We start from the raw sequence: 23,461 nt of genomic DNA, 5'->3' as shown, positions 1-23,461 counted from the left end.
TGTGATTGTTCAGAATCACACTAATATTGTCAGCCAATTACAATGTCACGTTACCCCTGTGATCATGGGTAAGGATGTCGGAGTGGATATATTTATGTCTTTATGTATATTTATGAATTTATGTCTTTATAAACTATTGTAAAACTAATTGGTTTACATAAAACATAGATTGGTTACGTAACCAACAACAGCCAATAGCTACTACAAACGTTATGCGAAGCTCTGCCAATCACAGCGGAAGTTAGGTAGGTTACTCCAGAAGAATAATAAAGTGTGACAATAACTATAGTGTGGTTGCAACCACACTAATAAATACAAGAATAAGAATGAAATCCTAAAGTGCATTAAAACTGAGCAGCATATTAAAAATCATACCCCCTGAAGTGAGGGGGTGCTCTTATCATCATACATCATACAAAACATTCCATGCTCAGCCAATTTGGTACACACAAAGCTGGGCATATAAAAGGAGGGGCTAGCGCCTCTCAAAAATACATTATAACAGGGGAGGGGGGTTTCACAGTCAGTAGTGCTGTCGCCTCACAGCTAGAAGGTCCTGGTAGCAGAAAGGCAGCATCCTACAGCCTGTATTATTACAGTATGTATGGTATGCATGGTTATAATTGGCTGTTGATGGCGACGTAATTAAGATGTGTTTCAATGTTGGGTGGTGGGTAAAAGGTGTGTGTGTGTGTGTGTGTGTGTGTGTGTGTGTGTGTGTGTGTGTGTGTGGTCCCTTATGTTGATGGTGACGTAACTAAGGTACGCTTCAAGGTTGGTATAAAGTCAATAACGGGTCTAAAGGATTTAGAACAGCAGATGTACACATTAGTTAGTAGCAGTACTTGTGTGCTCTGCTTGTGCACAAGTAGGCCATGTGGCCTTACTTGCGCAAGCAGAGTGCGCAAGTACTGTGGTCGGCTGGATCGAAAGTGGTATGCATGGTATGCATGCTTATAATTGGCTGTTGATGGTGACATAATTGTCTCCACCAGGCCGAAGGCATGGGGGGAGAGTATGTTTTGCACTCCGTCCGTCCGTCCGTCCGTCCGTGTGTCCGTCCGTCCGTGTGTGTGTCCGTGAGCAGCTAATCTCCGGCACCGTTAACCCGGTCGATGCCAAATTTTGCACACACACTCTCTGGATGCCAACGATGAACCTCTGCCCCAAAATCTCCAGAACGGCCTGTTATAGCGCCACCAGGAGGCCGCTTTGTGCAAAACAAGTTTTTGCACAGTACACCTACAGATTTTGTCCAAACATCGCGCAAATTGGTACACAGTCTCTCTAGAGCCATTCAACGAAACGGGTCTTTCAGATTTCTCAGACTCCATCCTGATTGGTTAAGATTGGCTTCCAAAGTTCACAGGAGTGCTCAGTTTCAAACAAAATGCTGCAAATCATGAACACATCGCGTGATTTCCGTGAAATTGTGCACGCACATTCCCACTAGGCCGAGGAAGAAATGCCACATGAACAATTTCAACTCAGCCTCAAGGTGGCGCTATAACTGGCCGAAAAGTGTTTTTACCTCTAACTGCACGGATCTGTGGATAATTTACTTTTGTTGCCCTTTTATCCAACCACCAGATGAAGGCAAGCTGCAATGTCCTACATTCCTATCCTGGTGGAGACCTGTGCCCAGAAGGGCACTTTTTCTAGTTAAGATATGTTTCAATGTTGGTAAAAGGTAACGTATGTATGTATGTCGGTAAGAATGATGGTCCCTTATTGGCTGTTGACAGTGATGTAACTAAGGTATACTTCAATCAGAGTGTAGAGTAGGAGAGTAGCGACACGCTTTGATCTCGCCGCAAAGCGGCTATAGTTCCAAATATTGCTCCTATGGCTGGAACTATCCCATTGAGATAGAATGAGCACTTCCGCATTACGTTACAATGAGAGTCAACGCTAGTGTCGCCACTCTCTTACTATATTACTCTGGCTTCAAGGTAGGTAATGGTATATATTTTATAGAGGGGCTGATCGTAAGTTCGCAATGTGCTTTATGCATTTGATGTCGACGCCCACAGATGGTTCAAAACACAGGTTTCTGGGTCTGTTCCAGAGGGGAAGGAGAAGCACCCAGCCTGTGTCTTGGGGAAGGTCATGTTTATTCATGGAGGAGTGACACCGCAGACTGGATGTACTAATGACACCTACAAGTTGGACACCACCACAATGGTCTGGACTTTTATTAAGACCAGAGGGACTGCACCTCCTGATAGAGGATGTCACTCTGCCACCATCATCGGAAAAGATATGTTTGTATTTGGGGGCTACAGGGTGAACTAGAAAAAGTGCCCTTCTGGGCACAGGTCTCCACCAGGATGAGCAGATGTGAAGAATTCCAAGCAAAGGTTTTTCCTTGGCCTCTAGGGAGTTGGCATACAAAGTTATCCACAGATCCGAGCAGTTAGAGGTAAAAACACTTTTCGGCCAGTTATAGCGCCACCTTGAGGCTGAGTTGAAATTGTTCATGTGGCATTTCGTCCTCGGCCTAGTGGGAATGTGGGTGCACAATTTCACGGAAATCACGCGATGTGTTCATGATTTGCAGCATTTTGTTTGAAACTGAGCACTCCTGTGAACTTTGGAAGCCAATCTTAACCAATCAGGATGGAGTCTGAGAAATCTGAAAGACTGGTTTCGTTGAATGGCTCTAGAGAGACTGTGTACCAATTCGCGTGATGTTTGGACAAAATCTGTAGGTGTACTGTGCAAAAACTTGTTTTGCACAAAGCGGCCTCCTGGTGGCGCTATAACAGGCCGTTCTGGAAAGTTTTTGTGTGTGTGCAAAATTTGGCATCGACCGGGTTAACGGTGGCCGAGATTAGCTGCTCACGGACACACGGACGGACACACGGACGGACGGACGGACACACGGACGGACGGACGGACGGACGGAGTGCAAAACATACTCTCCCCCCATGCCTTCGGCCTGGTGGAGACAACAACAGAGGGCCTTGTAGGGTGATCTGTTGTAGGGAGTACTACAACATCATCAGCGTGTTTGACACTGAGACCAACCTCTGGCTGGACACACCTGTGCAGTTTCCTGAGCTTCGTCCAGATAAACACTGTGGTCATTCAGCCTTTACCTACAATGGAGAGCTGTACATTTTTGGTAGCTGGGACTATAATAGCTCCAACGATCTGTGGAAACTCAGTCCAGAGACCTTCTCCTTGAAGAAGGTCGAGCCCAAGGGGAAACACCCACATAAGATGATGAATATGTGCTGTTGCATGGTGGGAGATCGTATCATCCTCTTTGGAGCAGACAACGCACCTGATACCCTGCATGTCTTAGACTTGAGTCCTAGCCTCAAGACATTATGCAAACTAGCAGTTATTCAGTACAGGTTACAGGACCGGAGCAGTCTGAACTCCCACACACCATCAGGTGGGAACTGGCAGCCAACTACCAACAGCAACTGAGACCTGTATCACACCCTATCTGTCAAGGAGTGATAGACCTATCAGAGAAGACCTGTCTATCTCTCAAGGAGTCAGACCCAAGGAGTGATAGACATTCAGAAGTCTAGAACCCATGTCTCCGCCTCAGATCTCAGGATTCAAAGATCATTTGCCTTCTTTGCTGCTTCTTCTCTTGTTTTGAGATGAGTTGGTTGGTGTGAGCTCGCCACCATTGGTGTGTGAATGTGGGAAATGAGGACGCTGGCGTCGACTGTTCACTGCTTCGCCTCCCGATGTATGAATGAATGTACCATTGTAAATCGCTTTGAGCACTTGGAAAATCGCTATAAATATTTAAGAACAAATAATTTGCCATTTTACCTTGAAAGTCCAAAGTCAGTCACTTTGACAGTAGCCTACCATTGCCTATGTAGTCTGAGCTTCATGATGATGACCAATGCCATATTGTTGAAGTTGAGGAGTGCACATAAGAAGACAAACTCTTACCATAGCCAAGCCCTGCTGTAGATGGAGGCTGTGCTCGGTTTGATTCGGTTTGATGTATTTCAGCCTGCTGACCATAACTAAAGTTATTTACTTATTTAGCGCCATGATGACAAACCACACAATGTTTGAATAGCAATGGCTGATTTTTTTTTAGATATCCACTAATAAACCTGCTGCATTGTGCTGGTGGTAATTTATAAGCTCTGGAATGCTGTTGAAATCATACTTCTCGGCCAGGTAGAATTGGCCTTGCTGAGTGGACCGTGTGTGTGTGTGTGTGTGTGTGTGTGTGTGTGTGTGTGTGTGTGTGTGTGTGCGTGCGTGCGTGCGTGCGTGCTAGAAAGAGAGAGAGGGAGGGAGCCTCTGACATTTCTGAGTGAGAGAAGAGAGAAGTGGACAGAGAATCAAAGAGGTTGAAAGAGAGAAGAAGACTCCCACATTTATCATTCAAGGAAGATTTAATTGTGCTAAATTCTTTGCTCCATCATTTGGAGCTTGAGTCCAACTGAAGCAATTCCAGGAGACATGGTGAGTAAACCTGTCTCTCCGATAATCACACTGCACAATGCAAATATATGTAGATCCATTACATGATAACATTTTGACCAAATTAATTAAGATCAAAGATGTTTCTTCACTTTCAAGAATCATGTTCAGTGATGATCTAGATAGATTTGAATTGTTAATGTGTACAAATCAAAGATTTGGAATGTTGGACACACTTCGAAAAGATCATGTCATAGGCATTCTTCTTGAATAATATTATACATTCAATAACAATATAACAATAACAATAAACAATATAATTTTAATCTTAATGTAAATACCAATGTGAATCACCTTTGACTTTTTATCTAGGGTGTACTGTTATGTGATGTTTGTGTATGCATTGTATGTACTGTGCGTGCGTGCGTGCGTGCGTGCGTGCGTGCGTGCGTGCGTGCGTGCGTGCGTGCGTGCGTGCGTGTGTTTTACATTTGTATGGCAGTAGTGGATGCTAGTGGGGAGGTGAATTATAGTAAAGCTGTGATGTCAACAACATGTGTGTTATCTATCTGCAGTACGGTTTCATCAACACCTGCCTCAAGTCTCTGGTGGTGGAGAAGTTTGGAGAGGACACATGGGAGAAACTGAGGTGCGTGTGTGCGTGCGTGCGTGCGTGCGTGGCATGTGTGCATAATATTCTTAGTAGTAGTATAGTGATAATTGTAGTAGTTTGAGCAGCATGGTTGTAACAGCTATAGCCGCAGAAAGTAGTGGTACTAAGAATATAACAGCTGGTAGAAAAAAAAATTCTGCAGCAGCAATAACGTGTTTAAGATCTGAGGCCGATTTTACAAATGCCTTCTAAATCAATAATTCTCAAAAATTCTTCAAGATTTTCAAACTCTTTTTTTCCCAAACAAAACGCAAAAAATATTAAATGACAAAGACGCCTTCCCGGTTTTAATGGGTTGATAAGATGTTTTAAACATGTTTTAAATATGTTTATAATAAACCTGTCTGGATGGGGTTTAGAAGTCGTTGTTAAGGTTTTTTTCTTTCTCATGTCTTCAGCTGTGTGTGTGTGTGTGTGTGTGTGTGTGTGTGTGTGTGTGTGTGTGTGTGTGTGTGTGTGTGTGTGTGTGTGTGTGTGTGTGTGTGTGTGTGTGTGTGTGTGTGTGTGTGTGTGTGTGCGTGTGTGTGTGTGTGTGTGTGTGTGTGTTGCAGGTGTCTGGCAGGTGTACAGGAGCACTTTATGACCTATGAGGTGTACGACGACACCTTGACCCTCAAGCTGGTACAGGAGGCCTGTTGCATGCTGGGTAGGATGTTTAGAATGCATACTCTACTTTTTAAGTGCAAAGTGCTCGTTAGATATCACTCAACTGTCCTGTGTACCACCTGTTTTGAATTAGCACATAATGCAGGAGGCAGCAGGACATTGCTTTACTGAAAACGAGTGCTTCCAAACTCTGATGGAAACATGGCCGCGGTCTGCAATTGGGTCATAGAAACCTCACATTCCCCAACATGAGATCAGCCTGTGCTATAAACCAGTTTGGAGGCAAATAAATTAAATGTGGCCGTTTAAACATCGACTCCATGACCTACCAGTGGTTCAAAAAGTGGTGACTGAGGACCTCCAGGGGTCCCTGAGGGAGTTCCAGGGGGTCCCCAGCTAAATGATAGTTTGGAACCAAGTGGTCTGTAACTCAGAGTGTACAAATGGAACCCCCAAAAATCACATTTGAACTGGAGACCCTCCCACCCCACTTGTTGAGGCATTGCATATAGATTGACTTGGTTCCAAAGATAATTTATAAATTATGGAAATAGCAGATATAGGCTACAATAGTATAATTAGTTGATTACTTTTGCAGTAATGATCTTACTTTTCTTTTTTTTGTTTGTTTTTAAGTCATTCAATTATTGTCACTTTATATAGAAATGTCCAGATGCATATACACATATGGATAGCAGGTGGACCAGATTGGAAGATAGATTGGTTCATGAGCATTTCTACCCTATTGAGAGATATTTTTGCATGGTCATTCCCCTGATATGAGTAGGCTCACTGTAGGCTGTGTTCTGCTTTGGCAGTAATTGAAAATCTACTGGGTCCCTTTGGATTCATGTTCTAGAATCTACAGGGACTGTCTGTGAGTGTTTTCCTCTTTCATTACTAACACCAACAAACAAACAAGTCCACACCTGGGAGGCCTGGCTGCATACGGTGCCCATGATTAGGTCTGTATATAGGCCTGAAATAACTAAGCCAATGGACTCCAGCAAGTAAACAAGAGACAACTAAAGTCATTGATAAGGCTAATAAATCAAGAATCAGAAACAATTGTGTAGTCACCTCACAGGTTTACAGGTGTACAGAAGTGGGTGAAATGTGTTGTTTACAAGCAGAGAAAAAGAAAAAGAAGGGGCAGGGAGAGCAAGGAGAAAGGAAGTTAGACATGTCAGGGATAGGCAGTGGTGGTGACGGGGAAAGTACTACATTTATTTTTTACTTAAGTTAAAGTATTAATACTGCAAGAAATACAGCATGTCAATCATACCATGAGCCATAAGCAATGACTCAATTAAGTCCTTGTAAAGGTTTCTTGGTTAGCATGACTTCAGCTTTGTGTGTGTGCGTATACAGATGTCTCCTCTGAGCAGGTGCTCCATCTCTTTGGACAGCACTTCTTCGGCTTCTGTAAGGAGGCAGGTTATGACACCATGTTGAGAACTCTGGGAGGAACCCTGACCCAGTTCATAGAGAACCTGGACACTCTACACAGCTACCTGGCCCTGTCCTATGAGGTGTGTGTGTGTGTGTGTGTGTGTGTGTGTGTGTGTGTGTGTGTGTGTGTGTGTGTGTGTGTGTGTGTGTGTGTGTGTGTGTGTGTGTGTGTGTGTGTGTGTACTGTAAGGTGGGGAATCTTGGTCTTGGGTGGGCAGTTGATGTGGGTCTTCTGTCTTCTCACATGGTGTGGGTTTCCTGGTTCCTGGAACATGCCAGCATACATACACTACACCTACACCCAGACCACTGCAGAGACCTTTAGAACAGTGGTTCTCAAACCTTTTCATGTCAAGGACCCCTAAGGTGTATTATTTGGCCGAGGACCCCCATCTGAGAAGATTATGTAGCCATAGTAGCCAAGGACTTGGCAATGCAAAGCTTGGCACTACAAGGCTTGGCACTGCGAGGCTCTGCGATACAAGGCTTGGCAATGCAAGGCTTGGCTTGGCAATGCAAGGCTTGGCAATGCAAGGCTTGGCAATGCAAGGCTTGGCGATACAATGCTTACAGTTAACTTCCCTTTAACTGTGGTTACCAGAAGATGAATGCGCCATCTTTCCGTACGGAAAGGACCGAAGACGGGATAATGCTACTGCATTACTACTCTGACAGGAAGGGCTTGTATCATATTGTACCAGGTAAAAGTCATTTTACATTTCATGTAACCTTCATTTAACCATGCAGGCAAAACAAAACAGATTCTCATGTTCCCATGCCCGTTAGGAATTGATCCATTTAGAAAAGTCTAATATTATGAATAAATGATTATTTGGCCATTGGTCTATTTACTCTATTGTGTTGCGTTTCTATTCTATGCTGTTGTATTTCTGGCTGCATGCAGGCATCATCGAGGCGGTCGCCAAAGACTTCTTCGACTGTGAGGTGAGCATGAGGGTTGTGAGCCAGTCTGAAGAGGACGAGCGCACGGGGAAGAAGGAGCATGTTGTGTTTGAGGTGGAGCAGACCAGCAGGGCCGTCAAGACCACCAACCGCAGCCCAGCCACGGCAGAACCAGGCCAGGGAAGAGAGGAGAGGGTACGTAGCATACTAGGAATGTGTCAAAGTGAGAAAAATCAGGGGTGAAATTGTTCTGGGGATTTGTTCAATTCGAATTAATTACACCCATACTAGGTATCCGCTAGTCTAAAATTTAGTTATTATGGGCAGTGTTGGGGGGGGTATATATATGTTATATATCTGATATTATCCCCTGACGTCCCTGTCTTTCTTTTTCAAATAAAGAAAAGAAGGATTAGCAGAAATAACAGATCTATAGAGGGTATGTGTAACATCATCATCATAGGAACGCCTACTGAGTGGCCTTGACAGCCCATACATTCAAACAGAAAAGTCCTATCGGATTGCATTAAACAATGTAAAACGACCATAAACTCACTTTTCCACCCACTTTGCCACTCTATTTGCCACTCACGTAATGCATGCGCATACCCTCTATGTGTTGCGCTTGAGCATCGACTATTTTTTACTATAATGCATATAGGGCTTTTTTAAATAACACATTGAGTATACTGTAAAAGGTCTCCCTTGATCAATGTGGATTTCCCTTTTGGTGACTGTGTTTTCAGGAGAAGACTTTGAGGAGGATGAAGGAGAGGTGTGTGTCCCTGCCGGAGCGACCGGCTGGGAAGAGGAGTCGCTGGGGGCTGGTCAGGACCATGGTCTTCTTAGGAAAAGGTCGGAACTGTTTGTGTTTGGAATTAGTCACTATAAACCTGATTTGAATATATATATATATATATATATATATTAACTGCTATATATTAATTGCTCCATGTATTCAATTAGATTAAAATATGTTGCGTCACTGAATCAGATTCACAACGAGTTCAAACAAATCAAAGCTGTAACTCTAAGGGGTGTGTTTGATGTACCTTCCAGGCCATCTCCAGGGTACTTTCACACCCTGCTACCCCGACAAGCTGTGGTTGGAGGAGCAGGTGTTCTGTAATAACTTCCCTTTCCACATCGTCTTTGACAGAGAAGTAAGATGTATGCTGTGTCACAGTCACTGTGTAGCTCTCACATGTTGTGCACATGGTCTGGTCCGGACCGTGTGCACAGTACAATTAAGACGCGCAAACGCGGGAAGCGAACGCAGCTCGTAAATGGCAATAACAACAATTAGAATAAATTACATACTTTTTTAAGGTTTTCTTTTTAAAGTTCTCTTTTTTGTGTTTTTTTAAGATTTTATTTTTAAGTTCAGTTTTTTGAAGTTAAGTGTTTTTAAAGTTTTTATTTTTAAGTTGTTTTTTTGTGTTTTTTTAAGTTTTTAAGATTTTATTTTTAAGTTAAGTTTTTTGAAGTTAAGTGTTTTTAAAGTTTTTTGTGTTTTTTTAAGATTTTATTTTGAAGTTGTCTTTTTCATTTTAAGTTAAGTTTTTTTTAAGTTAAGTTTTTTTAGTTAAGTTGTGTGTGTGTGTGTGTGTGTGTGTGTGTGTGTGTGAGTGCGTGCGTGCGTGTGTGTGTTTTGTGTGATACAGCTGCGCCCTCTGGTGGCGGGCGGGTGGTGTAACAGCGGGACAGACACACAGACAGACATGATCTGCAGGGTCTCATAGTTAGTGCTCACTCTGGCAGGGCCAGGATGGCCCCTTGAGATGCAGCATCTCGTTTTAGAGGGGGTCCTATACATACAACTTCAACATAGGGGGGGGTCCTCAGTTACTCGGGTCCGGGACCCCTATATCGGCGGTCCTCAGAGATACTACAGGGAGTGCCGCCAAATCTTTGTGTGATAGGACTTTCTTTTTTTATGTTAACCACTTGAATCCCTATTCTATATCAAATGTTTATACCACGATTTTGTAACCCATTTTTCACCCCTGTGTGAATCCCTATTCTGAGGAGAAGCTATTTTCTGCAAAGCGTTTTGGTGTGGAGGAAAAAAGAGCAGGCCAAGTACAGTCAAAGGTCAAGTATTGACAAACAAGTCTTTGACGCTATCTACAGTATGAAATCTATAAAAAAGTTAAATATGCAACACAATTTGATACATACGTTTCCTCTCTCTCTCTCTCTATCTCTCTCTCTCTCTCTCTCTCTCTCTCTCTATCAGCTAAGGTGGCCTTGGCCTGAAAAAGATTGAAGACCCCCCCCCCATGCTTTTACAGTAACACTTATTCAAGTTGGGTTTATATTTTAAGCTCTCACGCAACGACACACGTTTTGCCAGTCTCTCAAAGTCTTCAATTGTACTTGCAACAGCGTGTATGCTCATGCAGTCATACAGCCTCTCTCTCTCTCTCTCTCTCTCTCTCTCTCTCTCTCTCTAGCTGAAGGTGAAACAAACTGGGTTGAACGTCCAGAAGTTTGTTCCAGGACTACAGACCATGGGCATCAGACTGGATCAATACTTCACTATCGTACACCCTCAGGTATGACACTGGACACTGCAGGATAGAATACACTAGACTAGACGTCACATCGGGCTTGATCAGTGCTCCCCCTGTGTCCATCCTCGGTATTAGAATACTGTAGAGCAGTGGTTCTCAACCTTTTCAGCCTGTGACGTGACGTGATATATAAATATAATCATATTATTTGAACTGGGGAGCCCCACTCTGATAAGCGCTGATAAAGCAGTGTGGGACCCCCAGCTGTTTCCCTGTCTCTCTACAAGGTGACCTTTACCATCGAGAGCATCAGGAAGTTCATCAACAGCCAGTTTGTTCTCAAGGCTCGCCGGGAGATGCTTCCTCAACATCAACAACACGCCATGCTCAAACTACGAGGTAGGACGGGGTAGGATGGAGGGGACAGAACAAACTACGAGGTAGGAACGGGGGAGGATGGAGGGGACAGAACAAACTACGAGGTAGGACGGGGTAGGACGGAGGGGACAGAACAAACTACGAGGTAGGACGGGGTAGGACGGAGGGGACAGAACAAACTACGAGGTAGGACGGGGTAGGATGGAGGGGACAGAACAAACTACGAGGTAGGACGGGGGTAGGACGGAGGGGACAGAACAAACTACGAGGTAGGACGGGGTAGGACGGAGGGGACAGAACAAACTACGAGGTAGGACGGGGTAGGATGGAGGGGACAGAACAAACTACGAGGTAGGACGGGGTAGGATGGAGGGGACAGAACAAACTACGAGGTAGGACGGGGTAGGATGGAGGGGACAGAACAAACTACGAGGTAGGACGGGGTAGGACGGAGGGGACAGAACAAACTACGAGGTAGGACGGGGTAGGATGGAGGGGACAGAACAAACTACGAGGTAGGACGGGGTAGGATGGAGGGGACAGAACAAACTACGAGGTAGGACGGGGGAGGATGGAGGGGACAGAACAAACTACGAGGTAGGACGGGGTAGGATGGAGGGGACAGAACAAACTACGAGGTAGGACGGGGGAGGATGGAGGGGACAGAACAAACTACGAGGTAGGACGGGGTAGGATGGAGGGGACAGAACAAACTACGAGGTAGGACGGGGTAGGATGGAGGGGACAGGACAAACTACGAGGTAGGACGGGGGAGGATGGAGGGGACAGAACAAACTACGAGGTAGGACGGGGTAGGATGGAGGGGACAGGACAAACTACGAGGTAGGACGGGGTAGGATGGAGGGGACAGAACAAACTACGAGGTAGGACGGGGTAGGATGGAGGGGACAGAACAAACTACGAGGTAGGACGGGGGTAGGATGGAGGGGACAGAACAAACTACGAGGTAGGATGTTTGGTTGCGCTCTGGAAATAGTCGATCTACCAGTAGTTGTTTACTACTAATTGAGGGCAAGCTTTACAAAAAGCTCGCTTGCAGTAAAAGCAGCGATCAAGGTCCAGCAAAATACATTTTTGTAGAAAGAAATAATAATCTTATGATATGTAGTCGAAAACTAGACTAGACTCAAACTAAAACTATTTAGATGACCTAAAATATGACACACACAAAAAAAAGACTGTGACTAAAACTAAGTCAAAATGTGCTTTCACCATCAACACTATAGGTCAGATGATATGGATGCCCTCCGTGGACTGCATGCTCTACCTGTGCTCTCCCAAGCTGCGGAGCCTGCGGGAGCTCCAGGAGATGGGCCTCCACCTGGCCGACATCGCCCAGCACGACACCACCCGAGACCTGATCCTGCTCAACCAGCAGAGGCTGGCCGAGATGGAGCTCACCAACCAGCTGGAGAGGAAGAAGGTTGGACGGAAACCGCAATATTCTAACTAATACTTTTAGTAGTTTAGTTTTGTGTCCAGGTACAGGTGTCTAATGTGTAATGTGACTCAGAGCAGCAGAGCTGTAGTTGAGTAGAGTTGTGTTTCCTCACAGAGCAGAGTGACAGCAGAGCTGTATATCATGTTGTAATGTAGTGTGACTCAGAGCAGCAGAGCTGTAGTTGTAATGTGACTCAGAGACTCAGAGCAGCAGAACTGTTTCTGTTATCAGCTTAAAGTCACACTGACTGAGTCTGAGCTGCGTTCAAGATAAACTGTGAAAACACAACCTGGGAGAATAACCTAGTAGTAGTAGTAGTCCTAGAGCCAGGGACCACCACCCTGACTATAGAATCAACCTGGGGACCACCACCCTGACTATAGAATCAACCTGGGAGTGGGGACCACCACCCTGACTGTAGAATCAACCTGGGGACCACCACCCTGACTGTAGAATCAACCTGCGGACCTCCACCCTGACTGTAGAATCAACCTGGGAGTGGGGACCACCACCCTGACTGTAGAATCAACCTGGGGACCACCACCCTGACTGTAGAATCAACCTGCGGACCTCCACCCTGACTGTAGAATCAACCTGGGAGTGGGGACCACCACCCTGACTGTAGAATCAACCTGGGGACCACCACCCTGACTGTAGAATCAACCTGGGAGTGGGGACCACCACCCTGACTGTAGAATCAACCTGGGGACCACCACCCTGACTATAGAATCAACCTGGGGACCACCACCCTGACTGTAGAATCAACCTGGGGACCACCACCCTGACTATAGAATCAACCTGGGGACCCCCACCCTGACTATAGGACTATATGGTACCAACACCATGTTACCTCTCCTAATGGTACCAACACCATGTTATCTCTCCTAATGGTACCAACACCATGTTACCTCTCCTAATGGTACCAACACCATGTTATCTCTCCTAATGGTACCAACACCATGTTATCTCTCCTAATGGTACCAACACCATGTTACCTCTCCTAATGGTACCAACACCATGTTATCTCTCCTAATGGTACCAACACCATGTTATCTCTGCTAATGGTACCAACACCATGTTATCACTCCTAATGGTACCAACACCATGTTATCTCTCCTAATGGTACCAACACCATGTTATCTCTCCTAATGGTACCAACACCATGTTATCTCTCCTAATGGTACCAACACCATGTTATCTCTCCTAATGGTGCCAACACCATGTTATCTCTCCTAATGGTGCCAACACCATGTTATCTCTCCTAATGGTGCCAACATCATGTTATCTCTCCTAATGGTACCAACACCATGTTATCTCTCCTAATGGTACCAACACCATGTTATCTCTCCTAATGGTACCAACACCATGTTATCTCTGCTAATGGTACCAACACCATGTTATCTCTCCTAATGGTACCAACACCATGCTATCTCTGCTAATGGTACCAACACCATGTTATCTCTCCTAATGGTACCAACATCATGTTATCTCTCCTAATGGTACCAACACCATGTTATCTCTGCTAATGGTACCAACACCATGTTATCTCTCCTAATGGTACCAACACCATGTTATCTCTGCTAATGGTACCAACACCATGTTATCTCTCCTAATGGTACCAAGTTACCAACACCATGTTATCTCTCCTAATGGTACCAACACCATGTTATCTCTCCTAATGGTACCAACACCATGTTATCTCTCCTAATGGTACCACTACCAACACCATGTTATCTCTCCTAATGGTACCAACATCATGTTATCTCTGCTAATGGTACCAACACCATGTTATCTCTCCTAATGGTACCAACATCATGTTATCTCTGCTAATGGTACCAACACCATGTTATCTCTTCTAATGGTACCAAGTTACCAACACCATGTTATCTCTCCTAATGGTACCAACATCATGTTATCTCTGCTAATGGTACCAACACCATGTTATCTCTCCTAATGGTACCAACACCATGTTATCTCTCCTAATGGTACCAACACCATGTTATCTCTGCTAATGGTACCAACACCATGTTATCTCTCCTAATGGTACCAAGTTACCAACACCATGTTATCTCTCCTAATGGTACCAACACCATGTTATCTCTCCTAATGGTACCAACACCATGTTATCTCTCCTAATGGTACCACTACCAACACCATGTTATCTCTCCTAATGGTGCCAACATCATGTTATCTCTCCTAATGGTACCAACACCATGTTATCTCTCCTAATGGTACCACTACCAACACCATGTTATCTCTCCTAATGGTGCCAACATCATGTTATCTCTACTAATGGTATGATATGGCATGAAAAGGAGAGTGGCATTTGCATTTCTTTCACCATAGTAAATTGGAAAGGGCAGTTGTTTTACAGACGGGTAAAAGCCCCCTTTGATGTCTATGTGTGCACGTCCCTGGTGGTGGTAATTTTTCCACCACTGACAAATACCCAACCTAACATGAGCTATTATGGCCTATCATGTCCTACGCTGTGACCTGTGTGTGCGTGTGTGTGTGTGTAGGAGGAGCTGAGGATCCTGTCGTGCCACCTAGAGGCCGAGAAGAAGAAGACGGAGACTCTGCTGCATGCCATGCTGCCTCGCCATGTCGCCAACCAGCTGAAAGATGGCAAGAGGGTGGAGGCAGGTTTGTCTGTCGTTCTGTCATTCTGTCTGTCTGTCTGCCTGTCGTGTGTGCGTGCGTGTGTGTGTGCGTGCTCTTGTCAGCATGAGGTTAAACGTCCCTCGTATGTCGTGACACTCGGAGAGACAAACACAGAACTAGACTAGAAAAAGTGCCCTTCTGGGCACAGGTCTCCACCAGGATAGGAATGTAGGACATTGCAGCTTGCCTTCATCTGGTGGTTGGATAAAAGGGCAACAAAAGTAAATTATCCACAGATCCGTGCAGTTAGAGGTAAAAACACTTTTTGGCCAGTTATATACCTTGAGGCTGAGTTGAAATTGTTCATGTGGCATTTCTTCCTCGGCCTAGTGGGAATGTGGGTGCACAATTTCACAGAAATCACGCGATGTGTTCATGATTTGCAGCATTTTGTTTGAAACTGAGCACTCCTGTGAACTTTGGAAGCCAATCTTAACCAATCAGGATGGAGTCTGAGAAATGTGAAAGACCCGTTTCGTTGAATGGCTCTAGAGAGACTGTGTACCAATTTGCGCGATGTTTGGACGAAATCTGTAGGTGTACTGTGCAAAAACTTGTTTTGCACAAAGCGGCCTCCTGGTGGCGCTATAACAGGCCGTTGTGGAAGTTCATCGTTGGCATCCAGGGAGTGTGTGTGCAAAATTTGGCATCGACCGGGTTAACGGTGCGGGAGATTAGCTGCTCACGGACACACGGACGGACGGACGGACGGACGGACGGACACACACACGGACGGACGGACGGAGTGCAAAACATACTCTCCCCCCATGCCTTCGGCCTGGTGGAGACAATAAAGTGCCCCTCGGGGCACAGGTCTCCACCAGGGCAGGTCAGGTTGTGGCCTCCTGGTGGCGCTATAATAGGCCAATGTGAAAAGGGTGCCATTTCTTCTTACGCCTTGGATGGCAATTGGATGATTTGAGGCATTTTGTTCCAAAAATGTGTTTTGCAAAAATCCACCTGTTGGTGGCGCTATAACAGGCCAATGTTAAAAGGGTATGTATGTATGTACTGTATGTCTGTTTAGCCAACACACACACACACACACACACACACACACACACACACACACACACACACACACACACACACACACACACACACACACACACACACACACACACACACACACACACACACACTGCAATGAAAAGTTCTTGAATTGTTTATGGTGGAACGTTTATGGTTTTACTTACCCTCTTGTCTGTGTCTGTGCTTGTGTGTGTGTGTTAGGGGAGTTTGAGGTGTGCACCATCCTGTTCAGTGACGTGGTAACCTTCACCAACATCTGCGCTGCCTGTGAACCCATCCACATCGTCCACATGCTCAACTGCATGTACTCCAAGTTCGACCGCCTCACCAGCGTCCATGATGTCTATAAGGTAAACAGTAGTGGTAGTAGTAGTAGTTGTTGTTTTTTTTTTTTTTTTTAAGATATTTTTTTTGCGGCTTACGCCTTTTATTGATTTTTTAAGGGACAGACAGTAGGCTGACAGGAAACGGGAGAGAGATGGGGGGATGACATGCAGTAAAGGCCGTGTCGGGTCCGGGAGTCGAACCCGCGGCACACTGCGACTGGATTACCAGTCCGGTGCCCAGACCGTTACGCTACGGCCTGGGCCGTAGTTGTTGTTTTGTGGTAAATATTATAGTAGTAGTAGCAAACAGTGATTTGTTACTTAAAGGTATAGGCTAAAGTGATTCTCTTTGGTTCAAATTTGTGTTACTGTGTAAGGGTTTCTCAAAGTGGGTGCCACGACACAACAGTTAAACTGAAAGTTCACTTCAGTTTAAGCTGGCTGTCCACAGTAAGTTGAATTATTATAAAAACATAGGCTGCAAAAGAACGCCTCAACAGTAGTCATATCTGCTGAGAGATGGTGGTGTAATGATCAGTCTCGCAGCACAGAGCTTCCATGTTCAAGTTCCAGTCTCCCTGAAGTTCAATGCTGGAGCGTTAACCGAAGTTTAACATACAAAAGATCAAAGACAACGTTTTCAAAAGACTGGCTGAGAGTAGGCTGAGAGTGTCTGAGGCACAACAGGCTTGAATTAAAGGTTCACTTCTGTGGACTAACATTACACCTGGCTACATGTTTAAGCATTTATTTAATTTACATCGATCGATTTCAGTTCTAATATTTATTTCTAAATAAACTATAGAGGATCATTGTGACTGTAGCTTGCAGTTTACTATGAAAACCTGCATCCCTCGGCAGTCCGTCAGTCATGCCTCGTGAGTCGTGACACGCTCCATATATGGCCAATACAGAATTAATTCCATATGTTGATCTGGCTATATATGGAGTGTGTCTTGAGTGTACCGGGTTTGATCAGTCTCATGATAACCAGTGTGGTTGGCGGTTGCCGCAAATTAACCAAGTTGGTACACATGGATCTCCATATGTGGAGCTGACTATCATCACCTGGATCTCCATATTATGAAGATCACGATACTGACCTCATCAAACCCTGGATAGGATACATGGAGAAGACTGGATCATCACCTAGATCTGCATAAATGGAGCCGGCCAGCAACTCTACATGATCTGACCTTATGAACGCCAGATATAATAGTTTAACTTCTGCTTCTTAACTGTGCCGTATTAAGAAGTTATGTTGTTTCAGAGCGATCTCACCCTTCAGTTCGCTTCTCGCCCTCAGGGCGTTAGTTACCAACATGTCAATGTGAATGTGCATGGTAGAGGTCAACGTATAAAGTACAGCTATAGCAATTATGTTGATAATTAATATTTGTGTGCAGAAAGATCACCGTTTGGGAGGGTGTGGGGAGATTTAATTGAGCAGAATTTGGTCAGAATTTATTGAGAGGATGCAGCATTATGTATGTAATTGCCATTACATACAATACAAATACACAGTTCAGAAGGTACAACTACACTCAATCTACAGCTTGCTAGTAGCTGAACTAAACCCTATAGGCTACTTATTTATTGTGAAAACAGCTAGTCTACAAGCTCATAATGTGGTGCAATGCAATGTGCACATTTTAGCTTGAATTGTTTTTCTGAATGGCCACCTGTTTTGGCCAAAGGTTCACATACTTCCATCGAATGTTCACATATTTTTGCCCATTGTTGCCTAGCTCTGCTGTATATTGATGTGTTAATTAAGACATGGCCAGAATAAGGCTCAGAAACAAGATCTCCTTTTTGGAAAACAACCCAAGTTCACAAACGGGTACTAAACTCAACACTGACACCTGCTGGACACAACAGAACACCACATTTATTAGACCTAGACCTAGTGCAGCATATGGTTCCCAAACAAAGAAATGTCATTGGGCATACAGGACAGGTGTCAATCAACTCTAGTCAACATATTGCAGGGGGTGGGACTAAATAAATTGCAGGAAGGAAGACAGTCCGAGAGTGAGAGAAACAGAGATGTTATTATAAATAATCTGGTAAATGTCACCAAATTAAATAAGAGCCAGGGATTAATATCAGTGTGTGTGTATATTAGCATGTTTGTGTATTTGAAGCTGGGTTTTCACTCAGTAATTCTACCACAATCAGCTGACATTAATAACAACTAGATGGACTGTGGCTGGTCAACTAACACACTAGCCTGGAGGAGAAGAGCGTGTGAGAGACACCTCAACAAGCTTCTGAGTGAGTATGGAACTATATGGATGCTGTCTGAGAAGTGTAATGACATTTAGTATAGAACCTTTATAGCCCTATATTTCACTGACACAGGAGGGCATAGGATTGAGTGATTTATTGTGACCAAAGGTCGCATGTGACATCACGTGACATCATCAGGGATGGAGATCCCTGGTGTCATCAATATTAAGCCCATATATGGAGATCCCTGATGTCATCAATATTGGCCAGCAACTCTACATCTGACCTCAAACCCTTACCTGTTCTGATATGCCATATGTTGATCCTTCCCCATCCATCCTTCCTCTTCGATGTCTCCCTTTTGACTGATAACTGTCCATTTAGACGGCCCCAATGTTATTAGTGCAGCCGTGCCCAGAAGCCGGCGAAAACAGGGTTTTTTCAACAGGTCCGAAAATTAAGATCTTACCCCCCATGCCAAAGCGCCAGCACTCGCCCAGCAGTCTGCTGTCACCCAGACCCAGGCAGATGCGTGCACGACCTCACAAAGGGCGACCTCACCCTTTGTGAGCTATGTTGTGAGCTTGTAGATCAGCTTTTTTCGGCTAATGTTCCCCTCAGAATACCGGGGGATGCTAGGGTTCAAGTGGTTAATGCAATTATTATTATTATTATATCTTTTCCCAATTACAAAAACCTGGTGGTCCCCCTCGAGTAACCCCCTGTTGAAAACCCCTACTCTATATCTTGTCAATTAAGCTAAAGAGACAACAAAGGATGACATCCAGGTGTCAATCAACTCTAGTCAGCAGGTATGAGATGGGGTGGGGCTAAAAAGGAGAAGAGAAGGAGAAACAGGTGAAAACAGAGATGTTTATAAATTAAATAATCTGGTAAATGTTGTCACCAAATGAAGAGCCAGGGATTAATATCATTGTGTGTGTATATCAGCATGTTTGTGTGTTTGTAGCTGGTTTTCACCTTTGTATTTTATTTCTACCATAACCAGCTGACATGAATGACAACAAGATAGACTGTGGCTGGTCAACTAACACACTAGCCTGGAGGAGAAGAGTTCAACAAGTTTCTGAGTGAGTATGGATGCTATCTGAGAACTGTAATGACATGGACATTTTTAGTTAAAGTAAAGGACCTTTATAGCTCTAGAATGCTGTCATATTGCATACATTTCACAGACACAGGAGAAGGGCATAGGAGTGATCTATGGCTCTGTACTGTGTATGGAATACATGGAATGTATGTACAGCCAATCTAGCACTAGGACCTTTTAAATAGTATTCCAGGTGCAGGATAGGATCCGAGTGCACACAAACAATGATTTAGAAAAGGACATAAGAACAGGACAACTTTATTAGACAAAACTAATAAAATAAGAATTAAACCCAGTACATATAACAAGTTAAAAAACGCATCCGCTTGGAAATGCTCTTCTAAACAGGTGGGTATTCAGTGTGGTTTTGAAGCCGGGGAGGGAGGGAGCATCCCTGATGCGTTTGGGGAGAGCATTCCAGAGGGTAGGGGCAGCCACAGAGAAGGCCCCAGGTTTTGAGCCTGAGGAGGCCGGCGTCGCTGGACCTGAGGGAACAGGATGGGGCGTGCGTGGCTTGAGGAGGGTGGAGAGGTAGGAGGGAGCCAGGTTGTGCAGTGCCTTGTAGGTGGTGAGGAGTACTTTATTTTTTATTTTTTATATATGTTTATTGGTAGTAGGTTTCAACAATGTAGTACAGTTTGAACATACCATTTCTTATTTTTTCTCCCTCACCCCATCCCTCCCCCCACAGTTATCGTCATCATTAAACAATATAAAAAACAACAATAACAATTGAGTACAGACATACAAAAACAACCATGTATATTTGACATATAATATGAACAGTAGGAAACAAAAATAATAATTTAAGCACAGATAACAAAAACAATATAAATAACAAAAAATAAAACAAAATAAAACAAAATAAATACAATTATGAGTTGGGTTATTATAGTTCAAAAGAGTTACAAGTTATGTTGGAAAATATTGTGTTGAATCGGAACGTTGACATACAGCACCCTCTATACACAGTTTTATTGTTATGAGGAAGCAAAAAACACACAGTATTGGTTCAATTAGTCTGTCAGAAGTAGGCCTACCCTCAGATTCTCAAAGTAGGTAATGAATGGTTGCCAGCTAGAAAATCCCATAATATCCTTAAGCCACATAGCTATAGAAGGGGGAGTTGGGGATTTCCACCCCAACAATATTCTACGTCTTGCTATCAGTGAGGCAAATGCTACCATATTAGACTGTTTCTGGGTTAGAAGTAAAAAATCTGATGGTACCCCAGAAATAGCGATCTGGGGTGACGGCTCCAAATGAACTTCATATATCAGACAAGATCTCAAATATTTTAGTCCAATAATGTACCAACTTGGGGCAAGACCAGAACATGTGTGTGTGATTAGCTGGTGAGACAGCACATCTATCACATTTATCATCAGTTCCAGGATATATTGTAGCAAGTTTAGATTTGCAGTAATGAAGTCTATGAAAGACTTTGAATTGAATAAGGCCTAGTCTAGCACACAATGTTGATGTGTTGACTCGATCAATAGCCACATCCCACCATTCATCAAGAAATGTTTCACCCAACTCGGTCTCCCACCTATTCCTATTTTTGTCCATAGGGAGGATGTTTAATCTCATAAGAGATTGGTAAATCACTGAAATATGGCCCCTTTGCCCAGGATACAGTATTAGGAGGTTGTCCCATGGTTTATTTGCTGGTTTCTCAGGGTAGGAGGGAAATTGATTCTTAACAAAGTCTCTAACTTGAAAGTATCGGAAGAGATTATTGTGGGGTAGATCATATTTGGTACGAATTTTCTCAAAACTACTGAATACATTTCTCTCAGAGATCTGAGAATTTGACAAGACCTTTATCTTTCCACTGTTTGAAAGCTAAGTCTGATATAGAGGGAGGGAATAGGTGATTGCCAAGTATGGGACAATTTATCGAGCCATCCTTAAATTTAAAGTGGGAGCGTAACTGTGTACTTTTAAGTCAATTCTTTGTGTAATGGGGAGCCAGTGGAGGTCGTGAAGGACTGGTGTGATGTGATCTCTGGAGCTTTGACGATGGAGAGGGCCACTATATTTCCACCCTCACTCAAGAGGGCACCCCCCCCCCCCCCCCCCCATCCTTATACCCCTTCCTATTGGTTGAAACAGCTTTTCTCTCTCCACTACTCTGCCACTCAGGTTGAAGAGTGCATCACTGCACATCTGGCTGACATCTCTCACTGGATGTCTTGTCTTCTCACCACCTCAAGCTATACCCAGACCAAGACTGAGCTTCGCTTCTTTCCTGGTAAGTCGTGGATCTCACTGTAGGCAAACAATGAACGTTTGGAAACATTAAAGTTTGTAGACTTGGCTGGCAAATGATTTACGTCATTAGTGTTCTAAACTAACATTAAAAGGTCCATAGACTTGGCTGCCACATGTGCCATGACTAATCAAAAGCCATGCATTGGGGGGGGAAAGCCACATAATGAATGGATTATGTTAAAAATCTAATTTAGATATCTTTCTACTTTAACATTCATTGTTCATTGGTTACCTTGCATTTCAATGTACTGATACAATCAGGTATTTAATATGTCCGTACACGGACAAATGTGTCCATGGCAAGACTTGGTCTTGTCCGTGGCAGATTTTCAGTTTTACACACCATTATAATGTTAGGCCGATGTTGTTATTGGTTTACCTGTGATCCTAGTTAACTGAGACAATACTAGGTGATTTTTTTTTATTTTTTCAACCAGGGCCACACTTGTCCCAGCCTTCGGCACACCGGCACCACCACCCCCTGGCCAACGGCCCGAAACCAGGCGCTCCTCCCGTGTTTTTCTTACTTGTACTGTAACATACTATATAGCAAATGGCAGCAGGACACTGATTCTAATTTAATGTGAGTTGTTAACTTTGTTAACAGGCATACTTTAGAGGTGCAATCTGAATCACTCACAAACGGCCATTTTTAACCCAACATACCACAGGTGGGCGCTGAACTATAATAATAATGTTGCCCACCACCCCCCCAGGCCCCAGTGTGAGCGCTCTGGCTGCTCTGTCTATAGCTATAGGATATGATCATTATTCTACTGTTGAAATGAATGGATTATAAATATAACTGGGTGCTTTTCTGTAATAATTATATCTGCTCTCCTCCCAACAGACAGACGCACGCACGCACGCACACACGCACAATGGAAATCGTTACGCATTTGTGTCAATAAAGATGTTTTGAAATCAAAACCCATCTTTTCATGGTTTTTGACAACATAAGTGTTTTCTTACAGTATTATATTACAGGATGTTTTCATGGGATACTGAGGGCCCTATCTTGTGCCACGCCCTACCCCTTATCCCTAAACGTATTTGCCTTTTTGTTTTACTATTTTCAAAAACCTTTTAAAATAATTTAACTATACAGTAGCCGATCAAACATCGACACATTGTGCGCTCTTAGATCGGCTAGTTGAACTATTTTAACCCATTCTGACCGGGCACCCATTTTGGTGTTGGCATCATGTTATGCTTTAGCTATTGAAAAATAGCAGATCTACAAGCTCATATCGCGCCACCGAGTGGCGCGATACGAGCTTGTAGGTCAGCTATTTTTTGAAAAATCGAAGAACGACTGACATTTTTAGAATCTGATCTCAGGTCAGAATGGGTTCATCAGACCAGTGTGTGTCCGGCGGAAACCTCGTATGAATCTGATCTCAGGTCAGAATGGGTTAA

The 23,461-nt window shown here is 44.0% G+C and overlaps 1 protein-coding gene across 1 annotated transcript in view; it reads left to right on the top strand.

Annotated features, from left to right (window-relative positions):
- Window positions 1–5,647: 5,647 nt before the first annotated feature.
- Window positions 5,648–23,461, top strand: part of gucy1b2 (guanylate cyclase 1, soluble, beta 2) — a gene marked incomplete at its 3' end in the record, with an annotated part of 67,045 nt that continues 49,231 nt past the window's right edge. The window contains exons 1-11 of the mRNA XM_083758348.1: window positions 5,648–5,729; window positions 7,061–7,221; window positions 7,743–7,842; window positions 8,046–8,239; window positions 8,791–8,899; window positions 9,104–9,207; window positions 10,501–10,602; window positions 10,848–10,959; window positions 12,186–12,382; window positions 14,923–15,046; window positions 16,298–16,446. Coding sequence (XP_083614474.1) covers window positions 5,663–5,729; window positions 7,061–7,221; window positions 7,743–7,842; window positions 8,046–8,239; window positions 8,791–8,899; window positions 9,104–9,207; window positions 10,501–10,602; window positions 10,848–10,959; window positions 12,186–12,382; window positions 14,923–15,046; window positions 16,298–16,446 — 1,419 coding nt within the window. The 5' untranslated portion in view covers window positions 5,648–5,662. The remainder of the gene's footprint in view (window positions 5,730–7,060; window positions 7,222–7,742; window positions 7,843–8,045; window positions 8,240–8,790; window positions 8,900–9,103; window positions 9,208–10,500; window positions 10,603–10,847; window positions 10,960–12,185; window positions 12,383–14,922; window positions 15,047–16,297; window positions 16,447–23,461) is intronic.

The sequence above is a fragment of the Protomyctophum parallelum genome, assembly GCF_964188405.1.
Source record: "Protomyctophum parallelum genome assembly, chromosome: 23".
Classification (NCBI taxonomy): domain Eukaryota; kingdom Metazoa; phylum Chordata; class Actinopteri; order Myctophiformes; family Myctophidae; genus Protomyctophum; species Protomyctophum parallelum.
This window is presented reverse-complemented; position numbering and strand designations above follow the sequence as displayed.